Raw genomic sequence first — 23,168 nt, forward strand, 5'->3', positions numbered from 1 at the left:
AATAATAATAATAATAATAATAATAATAATAATAATAATAATAATAATAATCATCATCATCATCATCATCATCATCATCATCATCATCATCATCATCTAATAAATGTTGATAGAAGTGTGATTTTTTTTTTCAATAGAGTATAAATGTGAATTATGACCTCTTTTTTAAATAATAATTAGTTGTTAAGGGTATAAATTTTAAGGAGAATGAGGGAAATATACTGGACTAAAATAGGAATTAAAATTAATAGGTCAAGATTTAGATAATGTTAGGCATCGTTTATTTTACTAATTCGAGTTTTAAATTTCAGTTTTGCTACAGTTAAAAGTTCTCATAAAAAGGCACATCTAACTTTTTCTACTACAGTGAAAATGATATGAACCCCGCTAAGAAAACTGACGAAACCCGAATCAAAAAAGTCTCCAAGATTGATCTACAATCAGGCTTGAATGAAACCTCGACTCGTTGCTTATATGGAAGCAAGAACCTTGGTATAGTGAAGACACCACAATCAATGATGGAAGAATTGATTGATAAGTCAAGAATGAACGCCAAGGAGAATCCGATGAGTTCAAGAAGTTCTTAAAGAACCAAAGAGAATGCTAAAGCTTTTCTGAAAATAATAAAAATACTAATATGTTATTAATGATATAAATCACGCCTATTAATAGGCTGAATTTACATAAATTAAAATTTTGGTCAAACTCAAATTTTCATGGTCAACTCTATCCTAAAAAGAAAGAATATTATCCATTTGGATAAACACTCATCCTTTAACTTCTAAACAAACTCTGAATCTAAAATGAAACTAAGGATAACTATTACAATGGATAACTATCAAAATAGTGATAAGAGATAACTATCAAATTATTGATCTTGATCCTTAAGACTTTGGTGAATAGTGACGCGCGCGTGAACAGTAACACGCCCACTTCATGCTACTCCTTATCCGAAATTACTTTGATGACTTGGACCAATCTTGACTCACCATCAGTAGTGATCTCAAATGCTTCTCTTTTCTAGACCTCTTGGAATAATCCATTAAGTTCCTCATTAAACCGTTTAGCTCGAGCTTTTGTGGCTGGTCCTTCTGGAACTTGAAGCGGATCTTGATTCCATGTGTTAGCCCTAGCCGTGCTCTCATCATTTCCCTCCTCTTGAGAAGGATTTGTTTTCAAATCGTCACCTACATCAAAAGGACACAAATCAGTAACATTAAAAGTAGCACTTACATTGTACTCACCTAGTAAATCTAGCTTGTAAGCATTGTCATTGATGCACTCTAGGACTTGGAAAGGACCATCTCCTCTTGGAAGCAATTTGGAACGACTGGGAATCTTTCTTTTGTCATATGCAACCAAACCCAATCTCCAGGTTCAAAAACCAGCTTGTGGCGCCCTTTGTTAGCTTGTTTGGCATACTGCTCTATTCCTCGCTCAATGGTACGTGATGATTGAAAATGTTGCATTCATTCATGCAATAATACCTTTGTCTTTATTAATTCTCTAGAAAATTTACAGATGTAATTAATGTTCTAAAACTCAAATTATTGCTAGATATTGTGTTCAAGGGTTTGTTGTATCTTGGGCGTAATTTGTCATTAAAACTCATTAGCTAATATTGAGAAGTTTGGGCAAATAAAACCTTAAAAAAAGTATTCCTATATGCCTCAAACTCTCTCTAATTTTTTGCATTCTTTTTATCCTCTACACACAAATTCTCCAACATTAAATAAAAAACTCATAAGAAAAACGGATGCAGATCTTATAAAGTTGATAGCATAAAATAGAGAAGGAAAAAAAGCTTTGAGCATGTAACTACATTAGAAGGGTCAACAAAATTAAAGCCTCATTCAGTTCGTTGATTCGAGTTTTCAACTCGACTTGAGATGTGATTTTATATGAGAGCTTTTAACTCAGTAAGAAAGTTATATGTGAATTTTTATTAGAGCTTTTAACTGTAGCAAAACTAGAATTGAAAACTCGAATCAGTGAAATGAACGAGGCCTAAGTAAAATCATCATAACGAAGAAACTATTTTTTAAATCTCTCCAGCATTTCGTCAAACAGTTTGTGTTCATAGTTTTTAGGATACTTAAAAGAAAGAAAAATAATTTTATTTTTTGATTTCTAGATGACCATGTTATGGCTATAACTTGACAGGATATTTTTTTAACACTTGACAGATTAAAGTCCATTAAATGACATTTCCATAAATGATCAAATTATAATACATAGCTTGAGAGGTTATTTTCGTAACTAAACAAATTATGGTCCATAACTTGAATAACTTGACAAGTTATGGAATAGATTGGATGAGGCCTTCAATGAGAATTGTGTTCTATTCAATTCTCAACGTTCAATGAGGCCTCTTATAAAATATATTGAATTACAATAATAATAACTTGACATGTTATGGTCCATAACTTGACAGATAATGTTCATAAGTTAATAAGTTATGGTTAATAAGTTAATAAGTTATGGCCCATAACTTGTTACGTTAAAATCATAAATTTACATGTTATAGTCTATAACTTGTCAGGTTATGGTCTAACTTGATATCTTATTGTCCATAACTTGATAGATTATGATCATAACTTGACTAGAATGGCCCATAACGTGACAGTTTATGCGGTGTAAATGGGACAAATTATGGTCTCAAATTTATCAAATTATGATCATAACTTGACAGATTATTTTTGTAACTAAACAAATTAGGGTCTATAACTTCATAAGTTATGATACTACTTTAGTAAATTTGAAGATTTAACAAGTTAATACCACTTGGATCATGTATTTACGCTTATTTACCAACAGAACACAATTTGAGTTCTTTAGTAAATCATGAATTTACTTGTAAAAACAATATGTATTCTTTGGTAAATCATGAATTTACAATGTAAATCATGAATTTATGCCGTAAAAACAATTCGTGAATTTTTTGATAATCATGTATTTGTTGGGAATAGTGTCCTAGAAGCATGAGATGTAATAGGATATTTATTATTTAATTAATAAAAGAGTTTATTCATCATTTTATGTGCATATATTTATGAATATTTTATGAATATCAAATGAAAATTCCGTGATTGTTTATGTAACCTTAAACATAGTATATAAGTGTTATATACGAGAGGATAGTGTTTAAGGATAATAATAAAAAATATTGCTCATGATGAATTTAATTAAAGTTCAGAATCTTTAATTAAAACATTATTAATACATGTCATTCCCATTTAGAATGGAACGGTGTTATCCGCACTGTTAATATGGAGAGATATTGAATGAATGTATTTCGCATAATAAGATTATGTGGAACAAGGACACAGACACAATATGAATTTCTAATAATTTCCGTTAAGCATAGAAATTCTAATTGAGTCTACCGATTGTCATATATAGGATGATCTTAATCCTGAGTTCTTAGCAAACTCCTATTTATGGATTTATGTCTTTTGATTTACTCGGTACGGATTCCGAGACCCTGAATCATGTTCCTTGTATTTTGGAGACATAATGAAATAGGTAGCTGAGAATGTTATTATACATGATGGAATCCATTCCTTCTTGAGAAAGAAGTAGATAAATAATTCTCTTCAGTATTGATTCGGTACTTGGATTAGTAAGAGCGCTCTGGTTCATGAATGTGTGTTATGAATCACTATCCATTAGAGAATCAATGGTACTCAAATTAGAATTAATAGAATTAATTAATTAAAAGTGTTTAATTAATTATTTATTAATTTTATTGGAGCTCGGGATTATAAGTCCATATGTCCCCGCGTCGTCCTTGTAATTCTACCAGACACAAAGGGCAAAATGGGAATTTTAGAATTATGAAATTCTAAAATTAAATACTCAAAAAATAATTAATTGAGAATTAATTATTATTTAAATAATGTGATTATTTAAATTAGAATTTGAACACATCTAGATTTAGCTATTTAAACTTATTTGATAAGTTGTTCAATTTAGAATTCAAATTAATTTAAGTTTGACTTAAATTCGAATTTGAATTTGAATTAAAATTGGACTACTGGATAAAGGATAAAATCTATTCCTTCCCTATCTGTGATTGACGCCACACACAGGGTAAAACCCTAGTGATGTGGCAGGCCACTTAAAGGATAAAGGGAAGGGATTTTTTGTTCCAAATTCAAAAATTGGAGATAGGGATTTGATTCTGTTTTGAAGTTTGACTTCTACTCTTTAAATATGAGAATGATAGAAAATTGTGGACACAATTGTTGAAACATTTTTTCAGCCCTAATTGAGTGTGGCCGAAATTCATAGAGGAAAAAGAGAGCAAAAATATTTTTCTCTAAAAATTTCACATCGTGCATGCGTTGGTGTATGTGGAAATTCGAGTGTTTAAGAAACTTGTTTTGTCTCACGTGTGCCCACACACACGTCTACGTGGAATCAAAGAATTGATGTGGAAGACTTTAATATTCTAAACACAAACTTAGAGTAAAGACTGTTCGTGGTCAAAGAATTCAAGTAAATTTTTCTGTAACCTCACAAAAAAAAACAGATGTCTAAACTTAAACTAAATTAACCACACACTTAACAAAGGACCTATTTATATAGCTCTTAGGGAATGCCAACAGAAACATTCAGCTATAAAATTACAATAAAGAGCTAATTAAAACGTAATTACAATAGAATTTACAATGACTTAATTTCGTGAATAAAGGTTGAGAATTGAAAGAGTTGGACAACGGCAAATAACGGCACCAGCTGAAAAAGGAATCCCAAGAAGAGTGGGATACTTGTTGCGCTGAGAGAGAAGTAGCTGGATTCTTTAGGCTGGCTTTTGCACGTGCTTGGCTTGCCAGAGAGACGAAGTTGGGCTGAAAAGAATTAAGCCCACACGTTGTACTAGTGCCAGATGCACTCCTTGGGCTTTAAATCATTTTTGCTTTTGAGGCCCCACAACGTGGCCAAATTAGTCTTGAAGTGCACGTGCAAGTGTAGACATGCAAAAGAAAATGGAGATGGGCTGATTTCTCTTTGGCCCAAATTTTGTTTCTTACTTGTTAACTTGGCCCAATCGACTTTTCCTTCAAAACAAATGAAATCAAATGAAATCAAAATTAAATATTTCCAAATAAAATATTTTAAATTAATTCAATGAAAATATTCAATTAAAACTTAATTTATTTGACAATTATGTACTCGAAATTTGAGTTTACCTTAGGATATGAACATGTATGGATATCGTTCCTGCATCGTTGCTTCTAGTTCTCACGTCGCTTCCTCAACGCCATGGTGTTGCCACAACACTTTCACTAGCGGAATCTCACGATGGCGTAAACTCTTCATCTTCTGATTGAGAATCTGAACTAGTGCTTCCTCGTAAGTCATGTCATACTGATCAGCACGTCGTACCATTGCACAATAGCTTCCGGATCGGGTTTACACTCACAGAGCATAGAAACATAGAACACATTGTGCACGTGAGATAATTTTGGAGGTAAGGTGAAGCGATAAGCAACGACACCGACTCGTTGCATAATTTGGAATGGTCTAATGTATCTTGGCGCAAGTTCCCCTTTCACACCAAAATAAGTGATTCCTTTGCATGGTGAAACTCTAAATAAGACAAAGTCGCCTTCTATCAGCATAGCTCTTCATTTAACAAAACTTGGACTATTATTCCTTCAACTTGGTCAGTCCTTTAATCTCATACATCGACTGATTTAACGTTCGTTATGAAAATACGTGCAAACCGTATTACGTGTCATCAGATGGTAGAAAACTGGTTTCGAATGAAAATAGACATCTAGGTCTTTCCAACAAGCTATCACATGCCCTATTTTAAATATTCTAAGCCTTTTGAACACATCTTACAAAAAATTGAAATTCTGAAACTTCAACTTTTCAAGGCATTTTGAAAAGTTTCTAAGCAAAACTTCAACTCCGCACATCTCGGCCTATAAAACTCTAAAAAGAGTGATTCCAAGTGCTACATATCACTGATGACGCACACTAGATGGTAGGATTAGTGTCTTAAGTGCAGCAATCCCGATTCTAGAAGTTGGGGTTCAAATTCACTTTTTCTGCGTTATGCCAAGAACGTAATTTTGACCTTTTTGATGGAAATGATCATAAAATATTTCACATAGATCTAACGGGTATAATTCTAATTTCTACATAGAGTAGACACCTACAGCTTCGAAATGAGTGATCACATGCCCAAATCTGAGCTATCTAAGTACCTCAAAAACAGCTTTTAAGAAATTAAAATTCTATCATTTCCTGGTTTTGACAACTTTTTAGAAGTTTTTGGCATGAGACTTCTAATGCGCATAACTCGGGTTACAAAACTCTAAATGACGTGATTCTAACTCCCACACATCACCAATAACATGTTCTAAATGGTTAGGTGCAGCAATCCTATTTCAAAAAGTAAGGGTCTTAGTTCTTTATTTTACCAGTTCTTAGAAAAGACAGTTTTGGCAACTGTTATGGGAATTATCATAAAATATTCTACACAGCTCCAAAAATTACAAAATCAGCGCCTAATCAAAATAAACATCTAGGGCTTTCGAAAGAGCTATCATAAGCTTAGTTTCGGATAGGTTAAGGTCTCCAAAAATACGTTATGCCAGATCAAAACGTGGCTGTTTTTCTGCAGAATTTCTAAGAATCAAGCTTAACTTCAAAAATGCATAATTTGAGCTATTGGTATCCATTCGAGGTGATTCTTGCGGCTATACGAAGCTTTGAATGTCTAGTTTCCAATTATGTAATCCATTCATTCAAATCCATCTATGAGAATTCCCAGAATTCAACAATATCAAACCTATCCAGGTTAGGTTCCTTAACACTTTTTCCAACAAATTGAAAAATTCATAACTTAAGCTACAAAACTCCTTTTTAGGTGATCCAAATCTCCTATCAAAGCTTGAAAAGTCTATTTTACCTAGAATCCTCCCCAAAATAATGTGGATCAAGTGGAGAAGTATGATTAAAGTCCAAAATAATAACATTCAAGCGAGAAATTTCAAAGAACTCATACTTAATGTTAAACAACCACAAAGGCTCCAAACTTCCAATCGTTCAGTCATAAATCCGTTCCTAACTCGAATCCATGTTCTTCATAAATCTAGTAAAATGGCAGATTCGTCGACCTTAACAGGAATATACATAAATTATCATCTAAGTCTCCAAAAATTCCAAAATGAACTCCATAAGAAAGTAGACACGCAGATCTTTTATTTGGTATGTTACATGTAAGGCTCAGAAATCGCCAAGGCCCTCAAAAACAATTTACAGAGAATCAGAACGGCCTGTCTAGGGAAATTATTATAGTTGCATGAAATCCATCACGTGGACTAAATGACTTCAAGGTTGATTCTAATGCAACACCCACGGTTTGACACCGATTTAGAAAACGCCCAAAGTGTTATTCATACGTATCATTAGAACTACCCGTTCTAATTCCACATGAAAGTGACAAGACATCTCCTCAAGAGGGTCGAACCTTAACATCTTCAACCTGTGGGAACTCAACCTCAACTGCTAAAGAAGTTCTTCCATTTAAAACACTACTTAGAATATAAGTCAAAGGCAAGAATGTCACTCACATGGCGGAAATGAGGTGAATACGACAATTCATCAAGATATTCGTTCGGGAACCTATGAACTAAGACTTTCTACGCCTTTTCTGTGGATTCCTATGTGTCAAACGATGGAAAGGAACATTCACCTTGCGACTCTGCTGGCAGCATCATGATATCGGTTGTCACAATCAACCATTCTATCAATGAGAAAGAAACGAAATTCCAATTTCAATAAAATATGTCCACTTGCCTTATGCGAGTCTTTATGAATTTCAAAATTATAGAATGGGACACAGAAACACTTTGTCATCTTGGAATCTCATATCCAGAAAATTATCAATTCCAGCTAGAAGTCAATCAACAACATAGACTCCCACCCACTGGAATAGAAACACCCAATTCTGGAAATGATCGAACAGAAGAACATCAATCATTGATTTGGAATCTAGAAAGTCGTAGAAAATTCCCATAGTCGCATTTAACTCTAAAAAAGAACCAATAGAAATTTAGTATTGCATGGATACGAAATCAAGTAATGATCGAATCTTCAAAACTATGTGACTGAATGAGGATCTTCGAAGTCAAGATTGCCAAATCTCGCACCAATGATCACTGTATATCGAAAGGAAATGAACGATATGACATGTTTCCATATTAGGAACAAAATTACCGAGACTACTATTCGAAACAAGAAGCGGTCTTGATCTTAGAATAACATTGATTCATGATAGAAAGATAATATGAATCAAAATACAGTTATCAAGTAGAAAGTCTAACTCCAGTTCAAAATAGATCAAGACTAGAGCTCGAATTTAGAATTCCAAAAGCAAAATGGCAGAGAATGGTATAGGATTAATATCCATAGTCAATGTCTCACAATGACATGGTTCAAATTAACGAGGGAATCACCGAGACTAACACTCGAGACAAGGAAGAAAGTCGATTCCTGAGTGACATAAGACTATGATAGAAAAATTTCACGAATCAATACACTAATAATAACGAAGAGACTAACTCCTAGTCAAAACGAATTAAGAAAAGAATTCAAAGTTGGAATCCAGGAATCTGTGGGTTATGACCTACTACGCTTCCAAACAAGGTCGAACACAATTAATATCAGAGATAAATATCAATCTCTTGACGAAGTCCATAGCCACCATCGTCGTCAATAGAAGAAAGAACGATGTCTCATCGACATAATAACCCATGAAGTAGACACTCTTGAGCAAAACACTCTCAAGAGATAAAAGAATGCATTAGTGAATTGAAACGAGTAGCTAGGATACAAAGCTAGATTGCAACACTAAACTTGCGCATTGATCAAATTGGAAAGAACCAAACAAGGAGAAAGGAAACTATAATGGTCAAAACTGCTCGATTTCAAGTCGTGCTCTCCATCAACTTAAACCCCCACGTTAGACGTATCAAAAATGGAATGGATGAATATCGAGAATTCAACTACGCGGAAGTTGGAATAGATATCATCTCAAAACCGAAATTTTCATGAGAATTTCGAAGTCAATACTGAATTTGAATTTTAAACTGACAAGAGTCAAGAGCACTTATTGAAACAAATCAATAACCATCGGGTCGAAATCAATACTTTCCGAAAACTTCAAAGTCAACTTTACCATCGATCTTCATATCGATAAACATCGATAATAGAAACATGAATTCCATCCATCAAAGTGCTCTAGGAAAAATTGAAACAGACTCTAACGTCAAATTCTCAAGTGCATCTGTATCATGTAGTAACTAATATTGTACGATATGTCCCGACACAAAACTGTTAAAAGAACAACACAACTCAGTAAAAACTCACACAGGCTCGATTTCCCATAGAATTCGAAGCCGTGCTCTGATACCAAAAACTGTCATGACCCCAAGGATAGGGCCGTGATTATTGGGGTTTAATTTAAAATTTAACTTAATTAAACTAGATTGTTTAACCAAATCACAAAATAATTACATAAATATCAATATAGTTTGCTCCGAAGACTTTCTTTCACAAATAATATTTAGAACATTCCATTAAGTCCAAGAAAAATAGTACAACTCAGGGACAATGTCGACCAATACAGTTTGCATATAGAAATACAGTACATCTCAGAATTTAAAACCGTAAATCCGAAACAAACATACCGCTTCGAATCTGGCATCTTCAATCCGTTGGCATCCACTTGTCACGCTATAAATCTAAACCGCTAACTCTGGAGGAGGGGTTTAAAACATTGAAAACATAATAAAAGTGAGCGGAATGCCCAGTAGGATATAATCTTATAAAACATTTTAAATAAAGGTACTCATGGTCCGAAGACATACACCCGGAATAGATCATACAATTTTATAAAACATTGTAAATAAAGATACTCACGGTCCGAAGATATACACCCGGAACTGATCATCCTTTTTAGAAAAGGAAATACTCACATAGTAGAAAGTATCTGTATAATGAAAGTGTGCAGCTCATCATACCACTGAGCAAGGAGTGGTAAAATGTCTATGTTGGAAATGTGTCCATAAAGTATAGTGTATTTTGTTATTTATGAAATGGCAAATATCAGACATCATTATTTTTGCTGATGTTTATAAATATAATAAAGTTATGTTTTGATTCATATTCAAGAGTGTTAGTAATATTGCTTAGTCCATAAACTGTTATCAACGAAAGAAGAGTCAGGAGATCCCTGCCGGACAAACTCTTCTGATGTAGTTTAAAAATTGATATTCGCAGTCTTAGGATCGACTGGGCAATCGAAACCGATTATGACTGTTAGATCGAACCATGTGATGTTGGTCTCGGGCATGGGAGTTGGACTCTGTGGTTGATCTAGACATGTTCACAACATGTTGAATAGACCACGTAACTAATTAGATTAGAGCAAAAACCGTTTACAGAGCTCTAAATCTAATTATTACAACTTAAGTGTATTTGCGTGATTATCTTAATCCTGAGGTGAATACATAACTCGACTTAATTTCTCATGGTCTTTGATTCACCAATGAGACTAGTTCACAGTTTTTGAACAACATCTCGGCTATTGGGATCATGACATAATTAATTTGGAGTTGTGTGATTCACAGATATGAAATTCGTAAGTGATAATATCACCTCATACTTTATTGATGGGTGTGTGAATAAATAAACTAGGCCTGGTATTCAATGATGGTGTTCATTGTTTAAGACATCATAACATGTGCGAGACATCTTACAAACATATGTCTTTTTTATTCACAATCATATAAAGGAGTTGAGAAAATAATGACAGGAAAGGTAAAACGGTAATTTTGTATACCATTCTAGTCATTGATATTCACAGAGGATAATATCGTACTTACTCTGTGGACCGTGTGATAAATTGTATTAACACCATTGGAAAAATAGCACATATGAATCGAGAGATTAGTCGGCATCGAACCTTTAGTAGAGTCGTACGATGTCGGAATTAAATACATCGATGACTTATCGGGATAAATTAGTCGAGTATTGTAATTCCATAACTTTGTTCATATGGGTCCATTCGGTCTCAAGGCTAGCTCTAATAAGTGGGAAAATTAAAACTGATGTTTTGTTACACAATTATGTTTAAATAAATTCATTATGTTATTTTTTATTTATTTGATAATTGAAAAATAAAAGGAATGAATTTGGAATTTTAAAATTAATGATGATTAATTTAAAATTCATAAATAAAGTTTGAACGTAATTTTATTTGGCAACTAAAGGAGGGAGAGATTTGATTTTATTTTTGGAAAATTCGGAAATCCCTTTGGAAGGGAGAGTTCGGATTTTATTCCAAAATTTAAGGGAAAATTTTGAAAAACCTATCTAGGGCTTGGTTTCGAATTTTCCTATAAAGAGAAAATATTGAAAACCCTAGGAGGGTGGCTAGATGAAAAAAAAAATCTCACTCATTTCTCTCCTCTAGGTGTGGCCGGATTTGGTATAGAAAATTAGAAGAAAAATTTATTTCCTTAGGTTTTTTAAAAAGAGCCCACTCTCTTCTCCTAAAAATTAGGAGCCATAGCCTTGAATCAACGAGTGGTTGTTGGTGTGTTCGTGTTCATAAATCAACGGTCTTGTTTCATGGTAATTCTCCATCTCGGAACGTGAGATAGTGAGACAAGACCCTTGCGGCCATATTTGATCCAATCGTCTTAAAGGTATGATTGTCATCTTATTCTTTTCTCCATAAACACATCATGCATGAATCTATCGTTGTGATTTGTGTTTAATTCGGAATTAAATGATATGTGAAAATTTTTGAAATTTTCGCCTACAAATTTGTTGTTGTTTAAATGATTTTTCACTTAAAAATCACAACATGATCCTTCAGTCTGTCTAGTGAAAAGTGTAGAGCCATAATTCCACTGAGCAAGAAGTGGATCTATACAGGTTTCAAGACCTGCCCCCAAGGATGCGATTCCCACATCCCCATCTTTGAGGCCACCATTCGTTGTATCATTCCTTAAAGTATTTCATTTTAAGAAATGATACTCTTTAAAATCTCATTTCCAAAATTATTGGAAAACTTAATAGCATTATTCATGCCATTCCCTTTAAAATCATTTTCTTTCAACATGTTTTGTTCTAAAACATTTTCATAGGCCAAAATCACTTAAAGTGAGGCTAACAAGGATATGGACAAGAATATCCTACCTTTTGGATATCAAACCTGGGCTAGCCTTTCGTTCTCCTAGCCTCCGCTACCCTTAAAGCTTTAGTACTTGACCTTCTCCACTAGCTTTATCACAAAAGTAATATCTTAGGAAGTATTTCTCATTCCTAAAACGAATTAAGCTCAATCATGTTTAATTATTTCCTATTAGTGTGCCTTGACTTAAATCCAATTTCACAAATGATTTTATAATCAGTTTGGAGATTCTTTAAAGATTGAAATCCAATCCATGAGTTTAGTTTCCTATTTAATCTCATTAAAAACAACTTTTTAAATAAATTTCGGCAACATGTCGACGTAAATAGGAAAAATGCCAAACCTGTAAATCAAGTTCAATTTCAAAATAATTCTCCAGAATCCATCAAAATCAGTTTCCAATCAACTAAACAAGTCTAATAACTGAAAACCCCTAAATTTCAATCAATTTCAACAACAATTGTTCAAATCCAAACCCTAACTCAAAATTATTCAAATCTAACCAAAATCAAACTTTCTCAAGCTTAAAATTTGAATCAAAGAGTGGGTTTCAAAGGGGTTTACCTTAAATCAATTGATGGAGCTTTGTCTCCCTCAGTTTCTCCCATTTTCGTTCTTTTTTTTTTGTCTCTCGGCCAAACTGCCAAGAGAGAGAGACTCAGAGAGAGAACCAACGGGAGAGAGAGAGAGAGAGAGAGAGGCGCTGGTTGGTGGCGTGGGAGAACCAGAGAATGAAGAAGAAAAAGAAAGAGAGAGGGGGGGCTGGGCTGTGTCTGGGCAGCCACGGGAGGAAATGGGAAGGGGAAAAAAGAAAAAGAAAAGAAAAGGAAAAGAAAGAAAAATAAATAAATAAAAATACATTAAAATTAAGTGTATTTTTAAAAAATTTTGAGGTGAAAATTGAAAAACTGAAAGTAATTTATAACTCCTTAAAATAACTCAAAAACTTAATCTTTAATCACAAGATTAATCAGAAAAAATCAATTTTAGGCATACTAATATACACAATTAACATAATTAAACATGTTTTATTCTGGAGGGCGTTACACAAAGTCTGCTACTTTTGGAACAGTTAACGATGAGGATATTATTGAGGAGTTCCGGGCACCCGCAAAGGGCATAAGACTGGAGTAGGTCGCCCACTCCCACAAAAATTTTATCGAGGGGATGCGTCTTCATCTGGCTCACGCTCAACAAGATCTTATACGACACGTTCTGACCCACACGTAGAAGAATACTTACAACAGAGTTATCAGCAAAACCTCCAGCTGTATGAGAGCGTCAGAATGATGCAGGATTTCATCACTCAAATGCACCCCATCATGACTTTCCCAGCGGTTACTCCTCCTGTGCCGTATGTTCGTCCAAGTCATCCGCCTCTGAATTCTTATGATGATAACGACGATGATTCTAGTGATGCTGCTAATTTAGGAGATTAGATTTTTATTAATGTAACAATTTACATTTCCGCACATTTCTACTGTAATTACAATTTTATTTTATCAATTACTTTTTACAATAATAATTTTTATTTTTATTTTTTATTATTTATTTCCTTTTATTTAATTCTTTTTTATTATTATAATATCATGAATTATATTTAATATTGGGTTTAAATATATAATAATATACAACATTAATTAGTAAAATAATAAAAATAAATACAATTTTAAAATATTATTTACAACGACAAATGTTGTCGCAAAAAAAATAAGTCACGTCAGCTAAATCTTCATCTTTTACGACGACTTAATTCAAAAAATATCGTTGTAAAAACTCAATGTCATGTAATCTTAACGATGTAACTGATGAAATAATTGTAGCAACTCATTTGCAACGATTGTAATCGCAAATATAATTGCGACGACTGCTTGTCATCGCAAAAATTATTTTTGCAACGAATCAATTGCGGCGACAGGTTTACAACAACAAGTAGTCGCTAAAACTTCATTTGCAACGACTTTGCATTTGTTGCAATAACTTTTTGTCGTCGCTAATAGCTTTATTTCTTGTAGTGACAGTAGTTTTGTTATTGTTCTGAATTGAAGAAAGGAGACAAATACCCTTTAAAAGTGTATAAGTCAGTATTTTTACCCTTTATTATTGATTAATAATATTTTTAGTTAAATAACTATAAAAAAAAAAGGTTTAATTAAGAATGAGAGGATAAATTCTGCCATTTATCTCTTCTGGAATTCGCAGATGACACTTGTCTGTTTTATGGGCTAAAATTCTATAATAATGTCCTAATGGAAGCTGGGCCGGATGGGAATGTTCAGTCACAAATAATACTTAAGAAGGATGTAGATTCCTTCACAGTCAAGGAAGGTTGGGCTTTCCCTCGCAAGGTTTGCTTCAACGGTGATCAATGCATGATGCCCCCACCTGATTCGTACCCGTATCTGAATTCTGCTCATTCAACTCTACTCACAATCCTACCAAACTTGGCTTTCTTTTGGGTTCTGGTTACATTGGCCTTTTTTTTATCTTTTAATTGTTTGAGAATATGTACAAAAGACGTCCATATAGATAATTCTAGTGTGAGTAATTTTCAATATACAGGAGGGAAAAGGAATGAAAATGATTTGTTCTTGAAAAGTAACATACATATAAATATAGACATTTATTATGGTCCATCTGGATGGACATTTTACCCAACGCAATATAAGTAAAAGTAAAGAAATAATATGATAGGTAACATTAATGTTGAAGATGCTTAAAATAATCAGCCTTACGTTCAATGAATATTTTTTTTAGAATAATGCTATAGACACCTATACTAATATCAAATTGTGTACCATCGACCAGCAACAAAAAAAAAAAAAAAAAAAAAAAAAAAAAAAAGAAAAACAAGTGCACCAATTCATAAATTGCCACTCTTTTATTAGTAGGTATCTAAAAAATTGTCACGTAAATTAATAGCAAAAAATTACACCTATTAATAAAAAATGACAACTCATAAAATAATACACAAATTAAAATTAAAATTGGTGTTTCTAGCCTTACTCATCATTTAAGTATACATCAACCAATGTTGTTGTTGTCACTTGCGAGTCTTGTGACTATGCATAATTGCATATTTCACTTTTTGCTAAAATAAACTTCAGTGAAAAAAAAATGTCGATTCATGGCTCTCAATTTATCAAAATAGCAATTCTCTCATCTCTGGCAGTTCGATGAAGATATAAAAACCACCCTTAATTTTTCCTTAGTTTTCCGAAATAATCTTGTGTTTTAGAAATAAAAATAAGTAATTTATAAATTGCTTCAAAATAAACCTTCAATAGGTTCATATGGAGCTTTTTTTTTCCCTTTACAAAATTCTTAAAATAGTAAATAAAATATAAATAAAACAAGATAATAAGATAGATAACAAAACATGAACTCTCAATGTTAAAAAAAAAAAAACACAAATTAATCTTGCTTATGCTTTTATTATGGCCCAATGTAATATAAGTAAAAGTAGAAAATATAATATGACAGTCATTGAACGCATTAAACACCTTAAAGTCTTAAAGTTTTAAGAGAGAGAAGGTCTTTAGAAAGCAGAAATTAGCCCGAGCTCCGGCACCGCCTTTGGGTGCGTCGTCAGATTCTCGGCCGTGAAATTTGGTCATTCGACTCGTCTATCGTGGACTTCTCGTTGACGGTGGTGGTGTACGGTGTGATGGCTCCGTTTGGGCAAATCAGAATTGATTAAAAGCTTGGAAGCCGAATGGACGATATCCTTTCTTAGGGGAGTTTTCTGCTTGGTGGCTGAGATCTCTTCGCTGGCTGTCTTCCTCAATGGTCCTTTGGCCGGACACCCTTCACCGGAGGTTTCTACATGCGATGGTTGGAGGTTTTTGTCTTTTTGTAACTTTTGTGTTTGTTAGATTTAGGTGTCCAGCTTAATACTGATAGGATAGTCTTGGTCTGACTAGAATTTTCTCTATGTCGTATAGATGTCTTTTTTCTATGAGTTTTGATAATCTGTCCCTCCAGCGCTCGACAGTTTATGTTGAAGATAGGAGTTTTCACCTGTCAAGTTTTCAGCCCACTAGTTGTTAATGTGCCGAGGCATTTTTCCAGTTTCGAACTTCAGGCGTGCATTTATCCCTCTAATAGGTTAGTATTATATCAAGACAACTGTTTATTAATATTTGAATGAAATGCAATTTTTCCTTTAAAAAAAAAATAATATCTAAGTCATTGAATATAATAGTAATGTTAAAAAGCATAACATAATTAGTGTTCCGTTCAACTACTATCATTTTAATATGCATCAACTGTTGTTGTCAGTTGTGGGTCTTGTGACGAGGCAAAATTGCACATTTCACTTTTTGCTATAACCAATAGGGGAAGTTTGGGTTATCGTCATAAAGCCCCACTACAGTGAAAAATTCCCCCAAAAATAGATTTTTTTTTTTTTTTTTAAATTCATGATTCTCAATCTATCAGAATAGCAATTCTCTCATCTCTGGCAGTTCAATGAGGATACAAAAACCACCCGTGCTTTTTGTTTAGTTTTCCGAGATAATCTTGTGCTTTAAAAATAAAAATAAGTAATTTAGAAATTGCATCAAAATAAACCTCGAATAGGTTCATATCGAGTTTTTATTTTTTTATTTTTTATTTCTTTTTAAGAATATCGAGTTTTTTTCCGTTTCAAAATACTCAAATAGTAAATAAAAAATAAATAAAACAATATAATACAAAAGATAACAAAACATGAACTCAATGTTTATAAAAAAAAAATGCTAAGGATAACAATTTAAATTTTAACTCTTGTGTACCAACTAACACGGCATGTGAATTATCATCTTTTTATTTATAAATACAATATTTTTTTATTAATTAACGTGATAATATTTTTACTAATGTAAAAATGACAATTTAAATGTCATATTAGTTGGTACACAAAAGTTGAGATAAAAATTAGTATCCTTAGCATTATTCCTAAAAATAATGCACAAATTAATCTTATCTATGGTTTATTTTGTTGCAATTTACAAATTACACAGGGCTGGAACTGTTTCTTCAATAATATAGGGTTATTTAAAGGGGAAAAAAACATACAAGGAATGTTTATATCCCCAATACAATCTTCTATATAAACAGTTAATAAGTTGAATTATATTCTGTGATAATAAATTTTATATAAAGTTGGTCCCTTAAAGTTGTCTAAGTTAATATATGAATATAGAAATTTGAATGCAGAAATCGTTAGTGTTTAAGAAATAGCATAAATCACTAGATGGGAATTCCTCTAGAGTCTAGAATTTTTTTTTTTTTTTTGATGTACTTTTAGTATAAAACTTCGTCTGATATTGCTTTTGAAGACTCCTTTTAGGTTATTAGTCTAGAATTTACAGAAGTTTAAGTCGAGATGTTTGGTAAATCTTGTTCAATCGACACTAAAAACTGTTGCAAATAGCAAAATTTGAAAAGCAATTTGCAGTCATTGTTGCGTGGCTACTTTGATTGTCATTCTTTAAATTTCGCTGAAATGTTCTTAATAAAACAATATTTAATTCTCTCTGTCTTTGTACACATGATTCAAAAATATGTTATATAAATACATATTACTTTAAATCTCGCTTATAAATTACACTCTTTTATTAAAAAAATTCTTTCATAAATACACTAGACCTATTGTTATTCAAATAATTTCAATAACTATAAGATTTTATTGTTAAAACGACACTAGTAATTTTGTTATACTTATTTTAGATATATTTGAGATAATAAACCTAAAATTAGATACACATATTTTTTAGTTGTGTGTAAAATAATTATGAATATTGAGCTTAATATTAGAAATAACATAAACAGCTGATGTGTGCTAAAATGTTTTTATTAAATGAAAAAAAAAATTCTATTTTAGTCATTATACCGCATCAATTTAATCCATAATTTACTAAACACCAAAGCATTGCTTTAGGTATTCTCAACCAATTTGAATATATATATATATATATAAACGCCCATTTACTTTTGATCATAATATTTTTGACTTACAGCATAAACCGGTAGAAAATATTTTAATAACAGCTAAGTTGGCCCTGAAACATAATTGCTCCAAACATTATTGCCAATGTTTATAAAATTATGTTTCAAATATAAGATCAGTCATCACAATACATCAAATAACTCTAGTTTATACACAAACGTAGATGCAAACGAATCCCCTTTAGTGTGTGGGGATTTATTACAAGCATTGGTAACCGGTTACAAATGAATCAATGACCAGCCAATCAGTGATTAAAAAAAAAAAACCATTCAACTTATTACAGCTAGTGACACTAGTTAGGAGCAGTGAACTGGTAGGAGGCATAAGACAGGGTACCGTTGCTCCAGCTATGGTGGATGAGCTTTGCCTTCGCTTGGTCGCCCGCTGCGCCCATTGCCACATGCAGCGGGTAGAAATGATCCGGCCAAGGGTGTGCCATTTTCGCGCACGGCGCCTTCTCTAGATACTTGTTGACATCTTCATATCTGCAATTATGGCAATTGTTGCTCAAAAGCTAAAGAAAAGCATGGCAATTGTTCGTTTTGAGTATAACACTGATTACAGTCATGATTGCACGGCAAATATCTCTAAATTTTTACTTCTAAATTATTTGATCACAAGAGAGTCAATGTGTAAGCCATGAATTTTAAAGATAAGGAAAACTCTATTATCATCTAGAGTGATCGAATTCCAAAAGAACTTGTCCGTATAACATGATATTTTTTTTTTTTTTGTAATAATGACTCAAAGGATTATAACACTAATCTAAGATAAATAAACTCCCAACTACATTCACACTTTTCGTAGTACAAATGTCGTTACTCGGTCAACCTTTACATGTTACATATAAGACAAGACGATTGCATTACGAAATAATTGCGTACCTTCCTTCTTCAAGGGCACGTCGAAGCCAAGTATCGAAGTCCACGGCCCAAGAAGCCGCTGAGCCATTGTCGAATCTAAGGGCCCTCAAGTTATGGGTGGCACTTCCGGAGCCGATGATGAGAACACCTTCGTCCTTGAGAGGAGCCAGAGCCTGGCCCAAGTGGTAGTGGTAAGTGGCATCCATTTGGGTCTGGACCGAAAGTTGGCAAACCGGGATTTGGGCGTCTGGGTACATCAACATTAGGGGAACCCACGCTCCATGGTCCAGCCCACGTTTTTTGTCTTCGTCGACCCGGTCATGCCCAGATGCCAAAAGAAGTTCCTTCACTCTCTTCGCCAACTGTGAAGCCCCCGGTGCTGGATACTTGAGCTGATGATGTCATGTCACATTTAACATTTCATGTTACACAAATGAGAATGCTAGCAAATTATACTCTCCTCAACTAATCTCCAATACTTTTTTGAAGCGGTAAAATCTCCATACATTATTCAAAAAAAAAAAAAAAAAGAAAAATAAATGAAAACAACTATATAATTGGCTCAAAACTCAACAAGTTAGGATGCAAAAAAAAAAAAAAAAAAACGTTTGGAGAGCACTTCTAATAACAATTAGATTCTACCTGTAACGTCCATATTGTGGAACCCACCTTCTATTACAAAATAATAGTCGGGCACTTGGTAGTGTTCAAACATTGTTTTAGGATGCAAGGCAATGAAAGGTTTTAAAGGGGGGAAAAAAGGGAAAAAGTTTCACACGTTTTATTTTTATTGATTTATAAGAAATAACATTGATCAATTACGACTAATTTCAATTTTTTACTTAAAAAAAAAATAGTGGGCAGGAGCAGGACAGATCCACACGTTATGAACACTGGACAATCGATTGAACACCAAGAAGTCAAAAGGCTAATATGAATAGTCTAAGAAATGATCACAATACAGATAAACAAAACAAAACAAAATATTATTATTATACAAGGCCGCACCAGGCACCACCAACCCACTCTGTATTTCTTAGGGGACGTTTAGAAGGAGAATTCGTGCCATGAATTTGTACAATAATTCGAATTGATTCGTGACTTGTTACAGTATTTTCTCACACACTAAAACGAAAATGATTCTAAATCATATTCTAAATCCATGAACTAAACGTATTTTAAATAAAATATAATTAAAAAAATCGCAAAAAAAAAAAGTTCAATGTCATCAACCACTCCACTTTCCTTCCACGCCAAAAAAAAAAAAAAAAGTTAAATGTCATCAACCACCCCCTTTTCTTTCACGCCAAAAAAAAAAAAAAAAGTTAAATGTCATCAACCACCCCCTTTTCTTTCACGCCAAAAAAAAAAAAAAAAGTTAAATGTCATCAACCACCCCCTTTTCTTTCACGCCAAAAAAAAAAAAAAAGAGTTAATTTTCAGCGAGCAAAACCATCCAAAATTTCAAATCCCTTCCATTCTCACCCCCAGAAATTGTAACACAACAGAAGAACCACACCAAATTTGTTTATTCTGAATCGGATATAGAAATTAAGACAGACATATAACTAAAATCTCTAACAAATATATATGTATATGAGGACTGAGGGCCAAGCAAATTAAAAAAGAGGTAGCTAGAAAATTAATTCGGAGAAATTAAGAATGAAATGAAATAGGAATAAATTAATTACCTGGTACATGGGTTTAGGAAAGCCATAGAAGTCGTAAATGGTGTCGTTAACTTTGGGGGGAGAGATGACGTTGACTGTTGGGACATGAGTTTCCCAGTGGCCTGAGATGATGAGGATGGATTTGGGTGTGTGCGGGAACACCGTTTGCTTCCAAGATTGCAGGAAATGCCTCGCCGGCAGGCTCTCGTCGATCGACAGCGTCGGCGATCCGTGCGATATGAAGAACGTCTCCTTTATCATTCTCTCTCTCTCTCTCTCTCTCTCTCTTAAGTTTTTTATTTTGCTTTCTTTCTTTGTCTTTCGTTTTAGTTGCTGGTTTTATATGTTGAGATTTCGGCCCACCGACTCGTCACGCGCTTAATTCACACGTGACGAACAACCTACGTTTTGTCTTAGCAAAACAACCTAATGGTTGTGCAAAAAAAAAAAAAAAAGTAATAATGATATGATGACGACGACGACGATGATGAAACAGACACACGTGCCAAATGTTTTTCAAAGTTTGCAAGAAAGGTCTAGAATTTTTTTTTAATTATATATTTTGATGAACATAAAGAGCTTTACAGAAATACAACTGGATTGACATGGAAATCTATCACATTATATTTAAAATATTAAATATACCTTTTAGATATTAGTGGGTATCTAAATGTAATATTATTAGTAATCATTGAGGGGTTGTTTTTTGGTCTAAAAAAAATTTAAAAAAAAACAACTCAAGTTTTAATTTTATTTAAGTTTATATTCTTTTAAGTTTTAACTTTATTCAACTCTACTCAATTTTATTCAAGTTACAATTTTAACTCAAGTTATAACTCAAATTCAACTTAAAAATTACACTCAAATTACACTTCAAAAGAACAACCCCTGAATTACTGACCTCTATCACTCGAATCCGCCGGAACCGCGGTTTAGCAATAAGAGTTTACTTAAAAACCAAGTCACAAAAAATACCAAAATTTACACACAAATCCACAGAACCACCAATGATATACATAAATTACAAAATCAAAGAATAACAAAAATAAAAAAGAATTCATAAAAAGAAATCTTTAATTCAACATGGAGCAGAGCAACATGCCGAAAATCTTAGGGGTTGTTCTTTTGCAACAAAAATTAGAAAAAGTTTAAACTCAAGTTACAATTTTATTCAAGTTCACGTTCTTTTAAGTTCCAACTTTATTCAATTTTACTCAACTTTATTCAAGTTACAACTTCAACTCAAGTTATAACTCAAATTCAATTCAAAAATTACACTCAAATTATACTCTAAAAGAACAACCCTTTAGATTCTTAGTAGTTCTTTTACCTGACTATAGACTAGAGTCTTTTTTTAATTTGAAATATTTTGACCGTCGATTATGCCAGATCTCTCTCACTTCCATGTAAAGATCATTTCTTTCATTTGGCACTCTCACCTACTTAGCCAAAGAGAGGTACATCTCGATGAGCTTTGGTAACGTTGTTGATCAATTTCATAATGAGTACTGTTTTTACTACTCCAGCCCTTTCTAAATAGGCCTTTTTTTCCTCCATATCAATAAGGGGATCTACTACTTTAATTTGATATTTCAAAATATTATCGATATTTTCACAAAATTTCTTTAGAATAATATCGTTGCGTTAAGCTCTTTAATAAAACTGATATCACCATAAAAATTTTATGTGTGGAATTTTCCCGAAAATTTTCCTTATATTCGGGGAAAAAGATATTGCACAACTCTTCTAAAATCGGTGGTTCTAAAATACAAAAATTTCCACATTACTTCCGTTTACAGAACCTTTGCATATGTTTTTTTCTTTTTTTTCCTCTTCTGAGTTGGATGTTTACAAGAAGCAGGGCATTAATAAAGGTTTTCTTTTTTTTTTGCTTGGAAGTTTTTTTTATTATTTTAGTTTTTATTAAATTATAAATTACTTTTTTTGGCTAATCAAATTATAAATTACTTTGTTACTCCTAAATAGTGATACATCAGTGATGTGCCCGCGCGTTACAACGGGTAATAATTTTACATTATATAAAGTTGTTGCAAAAATGATGAAAATTAAAGATGAGATATCATAGGTAAAAGTGAAAGGAAATAATGTTTATAATACATAAGTAGTTTATATGTACATATTTATATATTGGTACACCCGCATAATGTTCTGATAAGGAGTTATTTACATTGTACTTCAATTTTTTTGGTGCCTCTTGTTTTGCTTTTTTATCTGCAAAGCATAAATTTTGAGAAGGTTAGTATTGATAATTGGTGAAATTGCAGATGTTTTGATTTAGGGATAGTGATATTACTTGATTTTTGGACGTTTTGTAAGTTGTTCTACTTCTGTTGATCTAGAACTGAAATAGTGAAAGTTGTTTAGCTGTGTATTTAAAATTATAAACATTATTTTATATT

The 23,168-nt window shown here is 32.8% G+C and overlaps 1 protein-coding gene across 1 annotated transcript; it reads right to left on the reverse strand.

Annotated features, from left to right (window-relative positions):
• Positions 1-18,261: 18,261 nt before the first annotated feature.
• LOC21395877 (extradiol ring-cleavage dioxygenase) lies at positions 18,262-21,055 on the reverse strand. Its single transcript, XM_010089041.2, has 3 exons — positions 20,770-21,055; positions 19,100-19,470; positions 18,262-18,700 (listed from the first exon to the last, which is right to left on the reverse strand). Exons 1-3 carry the CDS (start codon positions 21,007-21,009, stop codon positions 18,508-18,510), a joined length of 804 nt encoding a protein of 267 aa, XP_010087343.1. The 5' UTR covers positions 21,010-21,055; the 3' UTR covers positions 18,262-18,507.
• Positions 21,056-23,168: the final 2,113 nt, after the last annotated feature.

This window comes from Morus notabilis, unplaced genomic scaffold (assembly GCF_000414095.1).
Source record: "Morus notabilis unplaced genomic scaffold, ASM41409v2 Scaffold161, whole genome shotgun sequence".
NCBI classification, from domain to species: Eukaryota; Viridiplantae; Streptophyta; class Magnoliopsida; order Rosales; family Moraceae; genus Morus; species Morus notabilis.